Source organism: Gallus gallus, chromosome 10, assembly GCF_016699485.2.
Source record: "Gallus gallus isolate bGalGal1 chromosome 10, bGalGal1.mat.broiler.GRCg7b, whole genome shotgun sequence".
Taxonomy (NCBI): Eukaryota; Metazoa; Chordata; class Aves; order Galliformes; family Phasianidae; genus Gallus; species Gallus gallus.
In genome coordinates this window covers 8,427,972-8,446,778 of record NC_052541.1, presented here as the reverse complement: position 1 = coordinate 8,446,778, position 18,807 = coordinate 8,427,972, and the positions used below count along the sequence as shown (strand labels likewise).

General features: G+C 36.3%; 1 protein-coding gene across 6 annotated transcripts in view; it reads right to left on the bottom strand.

The window, feature by feature from the left end:
- Window positions 1-12,114: 12,114 nt before the first annotated feature.
- WDR72 (WD repeat domain 72) overlaps window positions 12,115-18,807 on the bottom strand; it is a 104,099-nt gene continuing 97,406 nt past the window's right edge. For all 6 annotated transcript variants that reach the window (XM_004943790.5, XM_025154067.3, XM_025154068.3 and 3 more), the window contains 2 exons: window positions 18,045-18,143; window positions 12,115-12,707 (listed from right to left, as the gene is read on the bottom strand). In XM_004943790.5, the coding sequence (XP_004943847.4) occupies window positions 12,652-12,707; window positions 18,045-18,143 (155 nt within the window). In that variant the 3' untranslated portion in view covers window positions 12,115-12,651. The remainder of the gene's footprint in view (window positions 12,708-18,044; window positions 18,144-18,807) is intronic.

The following is an 18,807-nucleotide window of genomic DNA, read 5'->3' as shown; positions in this document are numbered from 1 at the left end:
AACTTCCTCCTTAGTTCTTGTGGTAAGCAGGAATCAAGCACTGCAGGTAGAGCTTTACCACTTACAGCAACTTGAGCTAGCACTCATCAATATCTCTAAATTACTAGGAAGAATCTAGCTAATCATTATTTTCTTACACCTTCTGGCAACCTTGTAAAGATTGGTATGAGTTAATATAAATCCCATATAGATCCACACATGTCCTTTGACTACTGGAACTTTGTGGGAAACTAATTTAATAACCAACCAACAGGTTACAATACAAAATGTTTGTTGAAGGTACCTTGGTATCTGAGTGTGACTGACAATGTGATGAATGGTGATTGCTGGGCTAGCTTTGAACAAGCATTCTTATTCCAGCAAAGTCAAACAGACCTTGCAGAGGAAGTCATGGAATTTGCTTTTTGTTAAGGCAACTCGGAGATCAAAATCTATATGCCAAATCTTTAAAACTCTAATCCAGTCTCTGGAGTAGGTGACTCTTCTCAATTTTGTCCTTTCAGAGATCAAAATAAAGAACCTCTTTGGAGCTCTCATGTCATTGCTGCGTGATAGCTAGTTAAAGACTCTGATACCCCTGTGCTCACAACAGCATAGGCTGGCAGCAAAGCCCAGGGCAGCATACAGAGGACAGCGTGCCCCCCTGTCTTATCTGGCAGGCAAACTGCAAAGCATTCTGTCCAGCATTGATATGAGGAAAATTTATTGGGTGTACTTAGCAGATTTTTTGCAGAGTCCTTCAAAGCAGGTAAAGATAGTAATAAATGTAGACTTTGTATCAGTGAATTTGAATGCCTGTGTTAAACTTCATCATCTATGTTTAAAGATTTATCAGTCAAACTATCCCTGTGCTCATCACAGACTGTGTACATCATAGCGTTCATTCACAGATACAAACCAGTCTCACATATAAAGTGGGAAAAGTAAGGATGGAATTGGGTAAAATATGCAGGAAGCTATTCTATCCCCATATGGCCTGAAATTTGCTCAAGGTATTATACATGTGATTAGCAACTGTCTGTCAACTAAAGGATAAAGCTTGAAAATTTAAGGAGGATATGGCTTTTACTGAAGTTGTGGTGGTCAGATGTTAAGTGATTATAAAAAGAAGAATTATGAATATCTGCCTCTGTCTTTGAAGACAGGGAAAATAAATAGTCAGGTTCTACTAGGTTTCTTTTGTTACCATATTAGTTAAGACCTGATAAATATATCAGTTGTATTGTTCTGGTCTGACTGTCAGGAGCAAAATCAGACCAATTTTTCTTTAAAATGTCTTTAAGAGAGTTAAATGCGTGTATAAAAATATAGAAGTTTTATGAGGCTATATTATTGATTATGGAAAGACATGGGCTAATACAAATAAAAATTGGTGCATAATAGATATGTACAGTGGAAAGAGTTAAGTATTCTGTCTGCAATCCTATAACTAACATTTCATGATGTAACTGAAATCTTCACATTCTGTTTTAAAATAGGACTCAATATAGAATGTATAATAACTGATACATAAAAAATATGTATCTATGTGTATATGTGTGCAAATTTGTGTATGTATGTTGAAATCATCTATAATCAATGAATGCATTTCAGTAGACTCACAGCAAATACTATTTTAATATAAATTTACAACATTAAATTTAATGACCTTAAAATGTTATTAAATGATTTAATTTAGGTATTTTGCATCCTAACATATATTCCAGAAAACCAATATTAGTCATGTGCACATATCTTTTTGTCTCTCTGGCAGTAGAGTATTTTGGATTTGTGCACAAGATATTTTTAAAGAGACTTGATACAGTAAATTACAATCACTTGAGTTTTTCCTTTTTATTTGTACATACTTACCAAGTAAAAACTAAGTTAACATGCAAAACTTTCTCATCTGTTATTTATGTAACATTATTAAGAATAAAATCTATCAATATCTCTACATAATAACTCTAAATCCACCATGAGATATTCTGAGTGGCATCTTAAGAAAGCATAGTGTGACTCCACTGTTAGAGTTTATCTTGCACGCAAATCCAAAATGTTCTATGTTAGGATATAAAATATCTGCTATCATACATGCCAAATTATATACTTTAATGGAGTTTAAAATGCATTAAAAGTTAATGTTGCAAATTTATATTAATATATAAAATCCATTATGTATACATATTTTGTCTACATTTATGTACAGAATGAGAACACAATTTATTTACCTGCATTTGTTCTAGTAAAGAAATACAATAGTCAGTATCTTCTTCAGAAAAACCTCTGTTCATTTCTTTCCTTGTCCGTAACTGTGGAGGGGCAGAAACCATCACATTCTCAGTGGTAAAGCAGTTCTATCTATTTAGCTAACTTTTTTCCTCAACCCTGTAGAGGTAATGTGCAATGTTCCCCCAGGCTTAAAAGAGAAAGAACTTACTGACTTCCATACTGCCAAAGAACAGACAAGACCATAGAACTGATAACATGTAAGATAAAACAGTAACCCTGCAGTGGATTGAACCCATTTCGGACCTTCATTTTTTTAAAGTCACTCATTACAGACATAAACCTAAGTTGGAGGGATCAGATCTGTAACAACAGCAGGAACTAAGCTCTCCAAAATTCAGTATCCCCTGCCTTGGCTTACTCCCAACCTTTTATGAGATGAAAATGTAATAGAAAACTCTCACAAGAACATGCATTTTCAGCTCCACAATTTAATTAATACATGTAGAGCACTTTCAAGATGACTCACACAGCATACTGTATGTTTCTCTTGAAGGCAATACAACCCATTTATAAAAGAGGATCTGACTTTTATCACTTCCAGAAATGCGCAACTACTACACTTAACGTATACTCTATGTACACTCTTGGTACGTATATACGTAATAGCAAAATAAGTGGGCCTACATTGGCTTCCTGGCAGAAACCCAACAGACCTGAAAGAAAAGTTGAGTGAAAAATGCTTTTGCCTTCCAGAAGAGCATGGACATATAGGTTCAAGCATTTTCTAGGAGGTGTTCTTATAGAGACTGTGCTATTTCCTACAGATCAAAAACATGGAGTACCTCCTTAATTTATCAATGCAGATAGATGAATTCCCATACCTAAGAATGTTCCCTTACTCTATTTTACTAGTACAGATACAGCATCTAAATCTAGCCACCTTCTGTGATGGAAAACGCATACCCACTCCTAGAAATGTTAAGTATACTACAAATGCTATAGTACTAATATAGTGAAAAAGAATAGAAGTGCTTAATGAGGCAAAGCAGATTAATACTTAATTTCACAGTTAATCTCAAGTAGACCCATGTTGTGAAGGAAGCCTGATCTTAGATTAGTAGTGCCTATCTTTTTTGCTATAAATTGTAATCATTCTGTTTTCATTATGACTCACTTTCTAAGGATAATTCCAGGCACATAGACTTACTACTGTGATTTCATCATCAATACAGCATTCAATAGTAGGATTTTATTCAATAGTCATTGCTGGTAGTAGTTGAGATAAGCAAGGCCAAACCTGTCCGTATGCTTTGAGCTGGTGGTCTCACGATAAGCATAGCGTTCTGAGACCAGAGAGAGAACAGGAGTGCTGGGGTGGAAGCATATGAGGGCAGAGGGAGTGAAGCAGCTGCTGGTTTTTGCTCCAGATGCCAAACCAAAGCTTTAACCACTGGCTGTCACTGAGGATTCTATGATAACTTTCACAAGAACAGTTCAATGCACTTCACTCAGTTGTCACTTCTTTCAAAAACACTCCTGTGCAGTGGTGTTCGTGTGGAATAGAAGTTGAATTTCACCATGGAGATAGTTACATTTCAGTGGTGGGTGAAGTGATCCCAGCAGACTTTGTAAAGCACTTTGGGATTCTTACAGATGAAAGGTGCTATACAAATGTCAGGTATTGTTATACACCACTTAGGAGAAATGTTTCCATTTATTCCCCTGGATTTACTGTTGAACGTTTTGAGATAATCGCCATTGCTGATAATAACAGTTAGAATAGAATACTGAAGGCTGCAGACTGTGTAGATTTTTCTGTATTCTGCTTGTCTGTAATAGGAGGTTGCATACTGATAAGGAATTTTTTGACAGTGCAATTATGGAGAACTAGCAACTTTTCATATTATGTAGTCAAGGTGCAACTGTCATATTTACATGGCTGCACCATTTACAGCCTAGGATTATTGAAAAGATTCAGCAAAAAGGGAAAGTGCTTTCATGATGGTAGTCAAATCAGTATAGCACTTTATTTGGGCCACTTGTTTTACTGTATTATCACTCTATATTTGTCTAAGTTCTACTCATTCATTTTATCTATAGTCTATTCAAATGCGTGACAGATTTCTAGCAATGCTTATCCAAGCGCTTGTTAGAATTTGTTAGAGATTTCACTGTTTATCTTACCACAGGTACATATGGTTTTACTTTTTTACTTTATTTAGCATAACAGAATTCATAACATAGTCCAATACTGACTATAGTAGGAATGTAAAAGGCTGTTTTGCCAGGTAGATTAGTAACTTCAAGTTGCTTATGTTCTCTCTTATATCACTTATTCCTATGCTTTAACAAATCAAATGGCCCTTTTAACATTGGAAAAGAATCCTATGCTAGCAGTTCTCTCAACTGTATAATACCTGAAAATAAAGACTCTAACATTCCCTCTTCATCATCTGCTTCCCAAGGCTCCTTGTATTTCTACCTTCCAGTTGGTTTATCTCATTAACCCACTGGCTGTGCCCTTTCTCATTATCTTCTGAACATCAGGGAGAGAAAGGAGTAAGTCTATATTAACCCACTACTTGATGCTGACAAGCTGGTGCCTCTGACCCCTTTTAGTTTAGGCTGAGTAAAAGTAGGTGGAGGACATGGCTTAGGACTGAATGCCTGATAAGAAATCATGTCATCTAATGTGGGACTCATTTTTTCAATACCTTGCAAAAAAAAAAACCTGTGTACAAGGGAGTTGAATCTATCTCTAAAGAAGTCATGCAAGCCTCCCTCCTACTTTTAGTATGTTTTAGTACCTTTGGAGAAACTGTAAAAGCATTAACATGTATAGAACTACCTCTTCTCCTAGCTAGCTAACAAGGACACTTTCCTGGTTAATCCAAAAAGTCTAGCTCCAGGGAAAAGAGTTAAATGTTTAGGAAAATCTAACGTTGCTGAGGTCCATCTTATTGTCCCATCTCCCTTTCAAGAATTCCAAGAGTGAGCTCAGTGGAGGACTTTGCCCACATGTACAGGATTGTGGTTATGGCTATATGTATCCTACGCAAATTCCCATAAATCCTTTCTTCCTAGCATATTGACCTACCTTTTACCTTCAGCAGCTCTGGTCAAAATTACCATAAAAGATCAGAGTGCAGCTTGGAGGTCACTGTGACCATAATTTGCCCATGCTAGTATATTTACTCTTGTTAATAGAGTTTAATTCTTCCTAGTCTTCCTTATTGCTGCTTTTACCTTGTTCTCTCCCTATAGAAGTTTAACCCCCGAGTGTCATTGAAGGAAGAAAAAACTCAGAATTCTAGGAACAGTGTGATAGATCTGTCACACACAGAATGAAGAAAGAAGTCCACACAAATCTACAGATATAGGCACAGTGGAGTAACAAAAGTTTTTTGGTTTGGGTTTTGTGGGCTAACCAACAATATCTGTGTAAAGGACTTAAAGAGAAGGCACTTTTTAGTAAGAAAACTAAAGAAATCAATGAAGTATTTAGTCAGATACGTGATTTAAGACGTGAGGAAAGGACTTTCTGAAACATCTTACAAAAGGAATTTTAAAGATAAAGGTTTCATCATGCCCAGGCTTAGCACAGCAAAAACCAAATGCATGAAATGTCTTTCAAATATCAACACTTCAAGTGATATAAAATCCTAGAGTGTTTAGTTGAATAAGCAAGTAAACATAAGAAGACTCATGTTCATGTTATGATAGATGGTGGATTCGCCTAACTCTTCCCAGAGATTTCTTTATGGAAACCACCAAAGAACCTCTGTAATTTAATCACTAGCCACTGCAATTGGCTGACTGCCTGTTAATTGCTCAGATGATTCCCAAATTGTCAGACCAAAAGTCCACCCAGTGATTCATTGGGCTGTCACTCCATATAATGAAAGCAACAAATATAAGAAACAGTGGCTGGAATGAACCTTCCCTTGTAATGTCATCTCCGATTTTTTCTCAGGATCCAATCCATTAAAATTGTTCAACCTCTCACTGTTGCTTACCTCACGTTCCTAAAGAGCAGTTTTAAGTTATAATCCAAGGTGATTCTGCAAAAAAGTCACCAAGGAAAGACATGCTGTGATTGCTCTGCCTAAAAAGTTTGCTCAGGGATAACACAAATTTATCAACATTTTACTGTGTAATTTTTGTTTTATATTTTACTGACAATATGCAGTGATCACCCATCTACTCTTACAAAACATCAAGGTTGGGCCTTGTCACTATTTCTGTTCTACAGACAAAGTATCAGATACACTACTTTTTGCTTCCAGTGATTAAGAAGTATTTCCTAACACAAGGAACTAACATTTTTACACTTTTTTTTGTGATAATTTTTCCTCTGTGCCCCATGAGTGAATACTTCCAGTCACACATGTGACACCTGCTTTTACTTCCCAGGGCCTAAAGATGATCCCACAAAGCCTCCCCGAGGTTTCAGCCGATGCTGCAAAGAGACCGAGGCTGAAAAGACAGTTTTGATTCTGGGTGTCTATTCTGTGGCTTCTCTTTCAAAACCTCTCTGCACTTCTTAGACAAAGCAAATGTCAGAGAGCAGACAATTCCATACAATTAAAGATATTTGTACCTCAAAATGTATTCTTTCAGGATAATTCATAATATTTTTATGAGGTACTGTAATTAGCAGAGCCTACAGCACAAAACCCTACATTGTGCATTCCACTACCTTTCTCTGCACTTCCCATCGACAAGGATGCTCTGACAACAGCAACTTCTAGCTGCTTCTCATTCTGCAGGGAAACGTATTTATCTTGGTAAATCTTAATGTTTTTGGATCTTCAGAAACTGCACGTGTCCTGAAACGTAGCACAATAGAAAAAAAATAGTAGCAATTTAATTTACAGAAAGAAAATGTCATAATGGACAAAGAACAAACTGTGACATCTATATTCGCAGGCAGATAAAATACCTTGCCTTTTAAAAACTGACTTTATGATGTTACAGGCTTGTTTAAGAGTACATGTAACTAACCTGATATCCATCTTAAAAATAATCTTACTCTCAGTTCATTTATGACAGTAATATTCTTAAGCATGGAGATATGGAATAAGCTCACCGGTGTGAATTTCAAGGCTTGAGTGCTGCTGCCATCTACATGGCAGGAAGACTATAAACTGAAACAAACAACAACAATATGTTTGCTGCATTGTACTTGGCACACTATTTGCCAGTGTGGCTACAGAAAATGAAGTTATGAAACTGGACAGAATATTTGATTGCCTTAACTTTCTGTGTGGGAAATTTGTAGTGATTTAGAGTTCCCCAGATAAGAGTTCCCCAGATCCATATTAACAAGAAATTTACAAATTATTTATATAAAATCTGAGAATAGATAAGAAAAATACAATTATTTTACTAGTTCTGGATACTGCTAGTATGTTTCTGCTGAGTACTAAGCTTTCAAATGCTAAAAATAAATACAAAAATAATTCTCTCAGTTGCTGTAAAAATGGAGGGAGCGATGTACTTAATTAAACCACATATATTACTTGAGTGATGGTACTTTTCCTGGCTATCTTACTGAGCGTATTGCCAGAGGAAGAAAAATGGCTTTTAGCCCTACATTGTGAGACACTTAACAAAAAATCAGGCTACAAAGCTCTGTTCTTTAGCTGAAGTTAAATTATAAATTATAAATCATAAAGCAATTGAATTAGTCCTGTGTAGCAATTTCATCATGTATACAGTCCACCCTAAAAAAACAAACAAACTAACTAACAAAAAAAAAAAAAAAAAACCCAGCAAATATTTAGGTATCCTAACATTTAATATTGTTTAAGAACATGTGCTGCTTCATCTTGGCAGGTATATTTGTACTTACCGATCATACTGTAGCCAGAATTCACATATTCATCAGAATGTGAAGAAGGCAGTGTTTACATGAGGTACCTTTATCCTGCAGCACAGCTCCTGGTCAGCCTTTAGACTTTCCAGCAGCTGCCATTCAAGAAATAATCTTCCCATGGTCCTCAATTAGACAATTCTGCGTTATCGTTTTTTTTTTTCCTTTGGTTGCATCCATCCCTGTGTTATATCTCAAATAATATTGCTGAAGGATCTGTAATAATAATTACTTGGAGATCAATGGACTCAAATTGTAAACCAATGGAGTCTCTAGTAATACTACCAAGAGCTTTGCCCAGCACTTCATACTGGCGTTTCCATGAGTGAGGGAAAAGGGAAAGATTAATTCTTGAAATTCCTCAGCATGCTTTTATCGTACAAGAATGGCCTGTAAAATTCAACATAAATATCTGAAACACGAGGAGCAGGACTTTTTCTTCACAGAACCTCCATCAGGAGTGTGCATATTTGCTAGCTGTTCAGTGTTGGCACAGCGACTTTGAGATTTATGTTCTAGCTCACACCCCTAGCTTGCTTTCACAGAACATGCTCTTTCAAAAGGAGTAAAAATATGAAGTGATGCTCTTTGTTACACCCTTTCCCATTTTGTTTCCAGAATTTTCAACACTTTTAGATCAGTCAGATTTGCAAAATCATTTCTGTTTATAGATTTCTGGTGCTTTTTGGAGCTTGTGGTTCTGTTACATAGTGGTCTTATTGAAGAGTTTCACTGTCTTCTCTCTGAATCTTATGTAAGTTCTTGAAGTTCTGTGCCAATGTACTTTAAGGCCATTTCCCACTGTACTGGGGAAGAGCCTTGTTTAATAAAATACAAAAAAAAACCAACAAAAAAAACAAAAAAACCCCACAACCCAGGAATGGAAGTACAGGAGATTTCAAAACATAATGGTTTGTATTTAAAGCCATTAATGAATGGTTCAATATTTAGGGACGTTTTCAGGCAAAAATCTCCACCAGTGATCATTTAACAAACATGAATCATTTGGAAAACTCAAAATCCATTGAATTAAAGAGATGTCAAAGACTTTAGGCTTGGGCTTATAATAAAGAATCAGTAGATTTTTTTTTTTTAATATAACAAATTATAAGCATAACTATAGATATGCTTATAGGATTTGAAAGCCAAATATCTATTTTCAAGAAAGACCCTTTCATAAAGCATACTAAAGCTCCAATTTTGTGCTGAGATAATGTTGGTGTAATTGTGGCTTGCCACCAACTTACCTGATATCTCACCCATCCTCCTGCCCTGAGCTGCTTGTTACTCCTCTGATCCATGCACTGAGACTGGCATTCATGTTGACACAGCACAGTCATATGAGTGCAAGCATAAGTGAGGAGACATAAAAAACATAGGCTGAAGTGGGGAGAAGCTTCTCTGTTTAGTGGTAAGATGTCCTTGTGTTGCTTAAAACACTATGAATTGATAATTTGACTTAAGAGTAAAACACCGTATGACTTCTGGAGGAAGCAAAAAATAAGGCCTCACTCCCTAAGCAGCATAGGCTTTCATTAAATTTTTATCCCATACCTAAAATTTTGGACAAGTATTCTAAAATATTCGTATGTGACTTCTTTTGGTAGGATTCCTGCAATGTAACACAACAGAGAAATACATTCATAATTACCTTGCAACTTTGTTGTAAAATCAATCTCCATAACTATGAACAGAATGGCACATCACAGTGCATTAGTACAGAAATATTTCTTCAGTTATTATGGCTTATAAGAAACAATTGCAGGAGGTTAATATGTATTTTTCTACGGAGCTCTAAAATCATCACTTTGATACACAAAGATTTTTCTAAGCAAGAGTTCATCCTGAGCATATAGTGTTTAGCTGGTTACTTGAAAGGCATCCAGACCACACTGGAAGTAAATTCATTTTACTGGGACATAAATGTACCTAATAAGAAAAATTCTTGTCTTCTTCCTGTGGTGACTTAACAACCGATGGGCAGCTCAGCACTGCCACACCTCTCTCCTCCACCTCCTTAGTAACACAGAGGGAAAAAATACAATGAAAGAAAAGAAAAGCTTGTGGGTTGAGACAAGGAGCAGTTTAATGAAAGGAAAAAAAAATGCAAAGGTCATGTGGAAGCAAAAGGAGAAAAATTATTCATCCAGTTCTTGGAAAGCAAGGCCTCAGTACACTTGAGAAGGCCAGTGCTTTCACAGAGTTCCCCCTTTCACCTTCTTTCAGCCAGTTTTTATTGCTGAGCATTACATCATACAGCATGGAATATCCTTTGGTGAGTTTAGTTCAGCTGTCCTGGCTGTGTTTCTCCCCACCTTCAGCCCACCCCCAGCCTGCTGACCTGTGGGGCAGCAGGCCTGGAGATACAAGTGCAGAGCACAGCTAACTCCATCCTAGCCAGACACAGTACACGTACCTTACTGATACCACAATTATAATTAGCACAAAGCACACATAAGCACGTAGCAAACACCAGTCATCACTGCACAACCTGTTCCAAGGGCTGTCTGTATTGGCAGTCTGCTGATGTGCACTGCTTTGACGAATTAAAGACAAGCAGTCAAATATTGTGCTGCACGAATGTAATTGCTGCCGCAGCAATACTGGGCGTTACAGACAATGCCAATTCCTTGAGCTATGACATCTTTCTGAACACACTGTTTTTAAAAATACCTTGCAGAAATGGTTTTAGGAAATGTGCTACCATTGTACTAAGAACATAGCTGGTGCAAGTCAGTAGGTACTGATGCAAAGCAGTAATGTTTGTAGTGAAGGGAGATGGATGTTTCAGTGCCAGTGGAAGATTACTGCAGCAAAATAGAGATGACTGTTGATGAGGGTGTGTGGCGAAGAAAATAGCAAGGTTCAAGCACTGTAGTACATTTGGTTTACTGTCCGCAAATTTCTTGTAGTAACTTCCTGTAATTGTACTTGTAACTTTATTTTCACCTTCTTGGTATTTTCATCTTTGATTTTACCACGAAGTTTAAGAAGGGGGTATATGTCAGCTGAAGGCATGTGCTGCTCTTGGCTATGTAGAACTTGTGTTATGCAAGTATAAACACATCAGTAAAATTACTACAGACATCCAGCACGATAAATGAAAGATTGAAGCCATACCACTCCACGCCTAGATTGTTCAGTCACCATAATCAAATACAAGCCTGTATAAACAAAAGCTATGGTTTATATACGAAAATGACTCGTACTAATGACTAAGAATAAGGAAAGCTCATGGTGTGATTTTTGGGTGGTCCTGTGTGGATCCAGGAGTTGGATTCAGTGATCCTTATGAGTCCATTCCACCTTGGGATATTCTGTGATTCTATGAAAACTCCTCCTGAAACATACTATATATGTAAAACATACTGACTTTTCTATACAAGATGTCATTTTATGCATGGTATATATAAATCCAGAAAAAGAAAATTAAGTATCTTTATCTGCCCTGGGCTTCAACCTATTTTAATGGCGTATTTTCAGCGGAATGACGATTCAAATGCTACTTCTTACAATGTTGCAGCCAAATTCAAGCCATAGTAATGACCACAACAACCTGGTTTGGTCACACCTACAGCCACAACATTTCCCCACAAGACAAGGCAGATTATGGCTAACATAACAGGAAGCATAATATCAGGCTATGATTTCCACCAACATACAAATCCACATGATACCATCTAGAGGTCTCTTTGACTTCATTAGCCCTTCTACTATACAGAAAGCAAATGTGCTGCTCAGAGTGGCAGACCAGCAGAAATTCCTCAGACTTAGGCGATATATGAGTCTGCAAATATTTTCCAAGCACAATCATTTTTTTAAAAAGGACAAAGTTGTGTATTTTTTTTTTCCCCATGAGCACAAACAGCAATTCAACAAAGTGCATCACTTGAGAAGAGAACTCAAATGGGCTTCTTCATCTTCATACCAGAGCACCTTTCTTTAGGTTACACTGCTGGCAGTATTTATAAAAGGAAAATTCACATGCTAGACACGACCAGACTTAAAATCAATTTCCCATGCAGACCTGTGAGCACAGAGTTTTTTATATTTTATTGTTTCTAAATATTCCAGTGCATTTTTCCTTTAAAGAAAAAAAAATACTCTATTTTTTCAAATTAGCCAAATGCTTTTCATTTTGCTTAGTGTTAAAATGCTATTGGCAATAAAACTGAGAAGAAAGGAGAGAAAAAAATAAGTTTGATTATTTAAATTAATTGCATTCAAAAGAATATTCAAACTGAGGCAAGAGTTTTACAGTCAATCAACGTTTGAAATTACTACTGTAGCTAGTGAAAAACATCTAAAATAAGGACTTGATATTTTCTATGTTAGAAATATCAAATTAAATCAAATAACTGTAAATCTATTAGTGGGAGAAGTGTGAATTGAATTAGGAAATCAGCAAAGAACAGCTGACATTATGGAAGATATTTCTTCTGAAAATGAAGTGCTTAAGGTATAAAATAATAACCACAGTAAGCCATCCCATGTCCATTCCACCTTTATCTTATGTCTTGGCTGCTCTTGGGCATCTTCGTATTCTTTCAGCTAAGTGGGGTCTTCTAACACACCTTACAGGAGCACACCTTAGATATCCAGGGATGTGCCTTCATGTCGTCTGGAAAAGAAAAAAATGTATTTTGTTAAAAAAAAAAAAAAAAAAGTTATTTGAAAATCTTTTTGTAGATTTTTGTAGATATTTTTTGTAATGAAATTAAGACTTTCAGCACCAACGCAGTAATGTTAAAAAAAATCACAGATCTACACCCAGAAAATTTCTATTCTATTCCCACCATAACTGCAATACTACATGAGGCAATATGGAATCCAAAATAGCTTAAGAGAATGCATAGCCTTCCTCAGAGTTTTTCTACAAACCAGTCCTCGTCTTCATCTTTTTGTTTTTAATGAAACACTTTCCAATAGATAAGGAAAAAGTAATTTCAGTTTAAAGTCAATAGGTTATTTACATTTCCTATGGAAAAAGCATTTTCAAATTACATATATATATTTTTTTTTTCAACAGAAATAATCCAGCATTAGCTGTATACAGTAGTAGTAAGAAGCTTTATTAATAAGGCATTAATAGCTAAATTTGTAAAGAGTAATATCAGTCATCTGTTTTTAGCTTCATGACTTCTTCCCATTTAATGCATATATATATATTTACAACCGGAATTTAAAGTATTACTTAAATTAGAAACACTGCTTATGTAGATTCAGCACTCTTTATGAGTACATGAAGCATGCTGCTCTTTCCCAGTCTAATGGCTATCTTCTCAGTTTGTCCTATTGTCTGTCATCTCTCTGCCTATCTATGTTTTAGGCACAAAAAGAGACACATTTTCCTGTTGTCAACTACATAATCTTCTGGTTTTACAGTTTCATTTACAAGGTAAAACCAAACCAAACCAAACAATGACTCAATACTAGTAACTCTGAATGATGATGGGACACGGCAACACATCTAATGCAGTGAAATTCTTATGGGCCTAATTTCTGGAATTACTCCTAGACACTAATATTTCACACTCAGCTGATGAGTATCTGTTCTTGTTATATCTCCACATTCTCATTTCTATTTCCTGCGGTTCCATCTCTAACAGATTGTACTTTGGGAGCAGTCAAAGATCTCTCCCATCTCTGTGTCAAGGTCTACCTAGGATGTGCAACTATGGCTGACTGTGAAGACTGTATTTTCACTGTTATCTGTCATATAATCAGAATCACATTCTGTCCTGAAAGAAGAATGAAAAAATTAATATCTACGATGTTTTTGCAGTGAAGATATCACAGAGAGCAATCATGAGCTGCAGAAGGGACAAGCTGACTCAGCCAAACTTCCTGGCTATTGAAGGCCATACATACATTCTTATCATTTACAAGGTTTTCATCCAAAAGATAGAAAAAATTCAATTCCAATCTACAGCTTTCAACTTTTGTTTTCTTTTGTTTGATCTGTTCATGCTCAATTTTCCTCCATTACCAAAGAAAGCAACAACCTATTGCTTGATCTACTGCAGTATTTCTGTTGGGGGAAACAAGAGGGAAGGAGCATCTGTGCCTACACTGTTCCTCCTGACTTCCATTTAAATCTATTATTCTAATCTCATGAGAGTTATGCTTACAGAAGCCTCTTTAATGGGACTGCAGCAGATATGGAAACTAAAACATCTGCAGTTGTGTAAACTCCTGCTGTGTTCCTCTCAGATTCAGACTGACAAAATTCGGAGCACTTTCAATACCCTTAAAACTTAAGCAACACCCTATAAACAGGATTATCTGCCCTCTAAGGTTGTGAATTTTCCACCATTGTTTACACAAGACTATTTGGGTGAATAGCTCAGACCTAGAACTCAGACATCTAAGTTTGATCAGTTTCAGCTTCTTTCTTGGTTTCTCTACGTGTGGAAAATTTGACTGCTGAAATGGAAAACAATGCTGTGAATATTTATTTCTACTGAAGAACCATTCTAAGGTGCAGTGAATTCTTCACAGTAGTTTAATGTGATTAAAAGTTAAATTCTACAAAAATCTGTTGCAATTCCTATTTGATTATTATGTTCAAGGCCAGAGCAGAGTTTGGAAAGCCAAAGCTTTGCATATCAAACAGAAGTAGTCCTCAGCATGTAGGGAAAATGGCAGTGATAAACCTACTATTAGGCATCTGAGAGAGAAGCCCAGTATCTCCTCTGTGTGAGGGCTAAAATAGATGTGAGCCACTATCACAGATAATGGCAGCTTGTAGGCACATGAAGGGAGAAACTAAAATCTATTTCACTTAGACAAGAAACTGCAGTCTGACATTTACCTGTGTCCATCACACATGAAAAGTGTTTGCTGTGAATTATCCAAGAGAAAAGTGCAGGTTGAGGGGTTTCATTTCCTATCTAAGTGTAGCTTGAATCACACACCAAATACAAGAAATCACAGGTAAATCTTCAGATTGGGGTCTTGATTAGTCAGATGGATTCCTGCCATCTGACTATAGGCCTTTTTTCCATGACTGCTGGAGGCCTACCTCTGGAGCAGTAAGAACATGTACAGGCACATAAAGAACGTGAAAGTAAAATAAGCAGAGTACTCTTTATGTGATTTTAGAAAATTTAGATCACTTCGAAAATAACTTTCACTCTTATGTTAGAGGCTACACTTTTCACTGGTAGAAAGCACAGTAAACAGATACATCTACTAATGGCTATGTACCTCCAGCCTTATTGATGCTGGTGGAAGATGCAATAAAGAACCCTTTCTAGAAATATTTGGAGTTCCTTTCTGGTATGTTGTTTTACTTTTATCTTTTTCTCATAAGAAGAGATAATAAAGTGAAGATATTTCTTAACATCACTTTTGCATGTATAATAGCATATTCTAAGTGAAATGCAACAGATTCTGCAAAACAAACTTTCTGACAACTCTTTAGTTAAAGCTTCTAAATGATTGTCAGTTGTCCTGACTTTGAATATGAGAGAGAGAGCTAAATTCACAGGTTCCACCAAATCAAATGCTGACCTTCCAGGCAGTCTTAAATTCCAAGATCCATTTCAAAGTCAAAACACCTGAGAAACACTAGAGAAAATCTTACCCAACTGAATGCCATATTATTGTTTCAATGTTTGCTACTAAAAGTAAGTAGTAAGTTTTAAGTGAACGTAGTCTGTTATCAAATCTCTCCTTTCAAACATGCACTTCGGTCAGAAGTGTCTTAATTTCTTATCACAGAATTTCATCCGCACAAGGAGCAATAAATAATTCATGTTCCTAGCTCTTTGTTGTGTGTCCCTGAACTGCACAGAGCTGGAAGGCTGACAGCTGTGTCAGGACAAGCACCAAAGATCTGACATGACAAGTGACTAACAAGTTTCTTTCAGTCTATAGCGAAAGAAGACAATGGCATAAAGTGCAAAAACGAAATCCTGAAACAAAATGAAACTGTTTCTTTCTCTTTACCTAAGTGTTTGCTATGAGCTTATTTCCGACCCATAACCTCTGGTCATTTTATAGTACTGCCCAACCCCCTTTACTCCTCACATTCGCCTGGCCATTTACGCCTGTCCACGGATCAATATGAGCAATTCTTGGAGAAATACGATGTCTCCATGACAACCAAGCCACAAATTCTCAGTGGAAAGCAGTGAGACCAGTAGTGAAATCTCCTGAGGTTTTCAGACCTATAAGACAAGATGTCTTAAAATGCAGGAATGGACAGAAACAAAAGCCAGAGTAATTCATTGTTTATTACCAATTTAATGATGTCAGATGGACCGCACGGAACTCAGTTTTTAAGTTTAGATGCTTTATCAACATGTATTTTTGCTAGCCAACATTCACCTCCCGACAGTTTTTTTTTATCCTTTCCATTACTTCACATAGACATGCAGAATGTAGAATTGGTATTCAAGTTCCCATCCAAATGTGTGCACTTTGCCACTCAGAATAATTTAAATCAAGGTTCAAATTAATGTTATCTTTAACGTACATTAATTCTCACCTCAACACTTTCACATCACTTTGCTTAAATTCTTTTTCACCTTAGAACAGATCAGATCTTGGACAACCCACACTTTCACACAGTCATTGTAGACGAGACTACAGATGGTTCCTGAAGGACGTACCATGCACCACAGAGAGTTTGAGATAGCCATGGCAAAGAAATTACACTGATCTCCTTCCAAAGTACATTACATATTTCTTTCTAAATCTCATACTGCCTTCTGCTGTACAGCAGTGAGTTCAAGCCAACATGGCTTTAAAATGAATACAAATTTACAATTCATTGGTTTCAATTATTCTAACGTATACTTGTGTTCATTTCTGTGGAAAAGATGAAAAAGGAATGTAGTTCAAATCAGGTATATGACGGCAGTTGAACTCCCAAGGAATCTTGGAGGAGTGGAGTGTGCTGAAATATAATCCCCCAGACAGGGGTCCTTTCTGGGTTCTGAGATGACTTAGGGGACCTGACATGGATTTCAGACTGCACCCTTTGACTGAAAATTAAATCTCAGCAGTGTTCCTTGGGGAAGGATCAGGGGACTGTTGGCAGCTGCCCCCTGTCAGCACAGGCTGCAAGATTTGGAAATCTCTTAACTAAGCTGACAGGCCACAGAGACGATGAATCAAAAATATGATACACGGATCAGCACACAAAGATGCAAGAGGGTACACAGAAACCAGATAAAGCAGGGGAGGAAAATACTGAGTGAAGAAAGATGTTTAACTCTTTCATTATTGAGTAGTATGAGCAGGTTTCATATATGGTGTATGTGGGTCAAGCTCATAGACTGTTTATAAGATTTTAATATTTAGTTGCATAGAATGTTTTTAATCAACTGTGATTGGATGTACTTCATACTTATTTCCCCTTGGGATTCATTTGATGAATTTCTTAGATACTCCATAACTAGGAAGATAATGATACTACATGAAGATAAATCTTTTAATCACCAAAAATAATGCACTTTATGGATGTTCTTGTATTTAACTGAATCAATGTTAAGAGTCATTAAAATGAAATAATGATTGTGAACTGATTTAGAGAAAAGAATCAAGCTATTTAACACTACTAATTTGCTTTCCTCCAGAGATAGTGTTTGAATGTCCACTGCTAAGTTTAACTGCAGTATATACAGTGCTTCTAATTTTCCATAACCTCATTCTACATTCAAAGGGTGAGACATTGCATAGATATTAACTAAGAAGTATAGTCCAAAACTAATTATAATGAACTAGTTGTGTCAGCTTTCTTTTTGGTCATAAAGACCTTATCCTTTCTAAGACCTGAATTCCTGATGAAAGAGAAAAGGATAACACTGTGACCCCTAGAGGTGACCATTAATTTGACACTGCAGCTGCTAAAAAGGAAACAGCATTACAATGTGCCTTTTTTACGGACCCAAAAGCTGTGTCAGATTTATCACTTGATACTTGGTAACTGTCTTTAAATGGTTCTCACCTGGACTCTCAGATTCTTCTAAGACGCATCTGTCAGGTGCATCCTCCACATCTTGGAAGTTTGCTGAGTTTGAGCTCTTGTCATGCTTCAGTACACTAACTGGAGCAATAAAGAATAAAAACAGGAGAGGGAGAGATGTAATTTATATTCAGAAACAAAGACTTCCTGATATTCTGCAGATCATTCAGTGTTGAAGATGTATTTTATAAACACAAGTAATAGACCAAAATAAAACCCAAACTAAAGATACTTATATACAGCCATAACACTGTTGAAAAGTCTATAGACAAGAATTCATCTGGGGAGAAGTTTGAGGCATTGGCTCGATCCTAAAATAAGAACATAATTTCATAACCATAAAAAGTGCTATCCTGTTTCACAAAAGAATCCATTATACAACATCAAAGACTAGTTAGCTGGTTTAGTAATGGGTGGAGACATTTAGTAGGAAGAAAAAAATACATTAATATGAAAATATATTGAACAATCTGGAATGCACAATAAAATCAGTTCTAACTCAACATGCAGTAGAATACAGGCAGAATTACAGTTTAGAGATGTTCAAATTTGATTTCTTCTTTTAATTAATTGCTAATATTTTCATTTTTGAGCAGGGAAATATTTTCATGGAAGTAATCATTTGTCAGCATACAACTTGTAGCTTTTTTGGCTTTCAAACAAATTCCACATAGGAATAAACTGAAAAGTTTAGGGGTATTTCTCTTGACGCTGTTCATTTCTTTCTCTTCTACTCTTATGAACA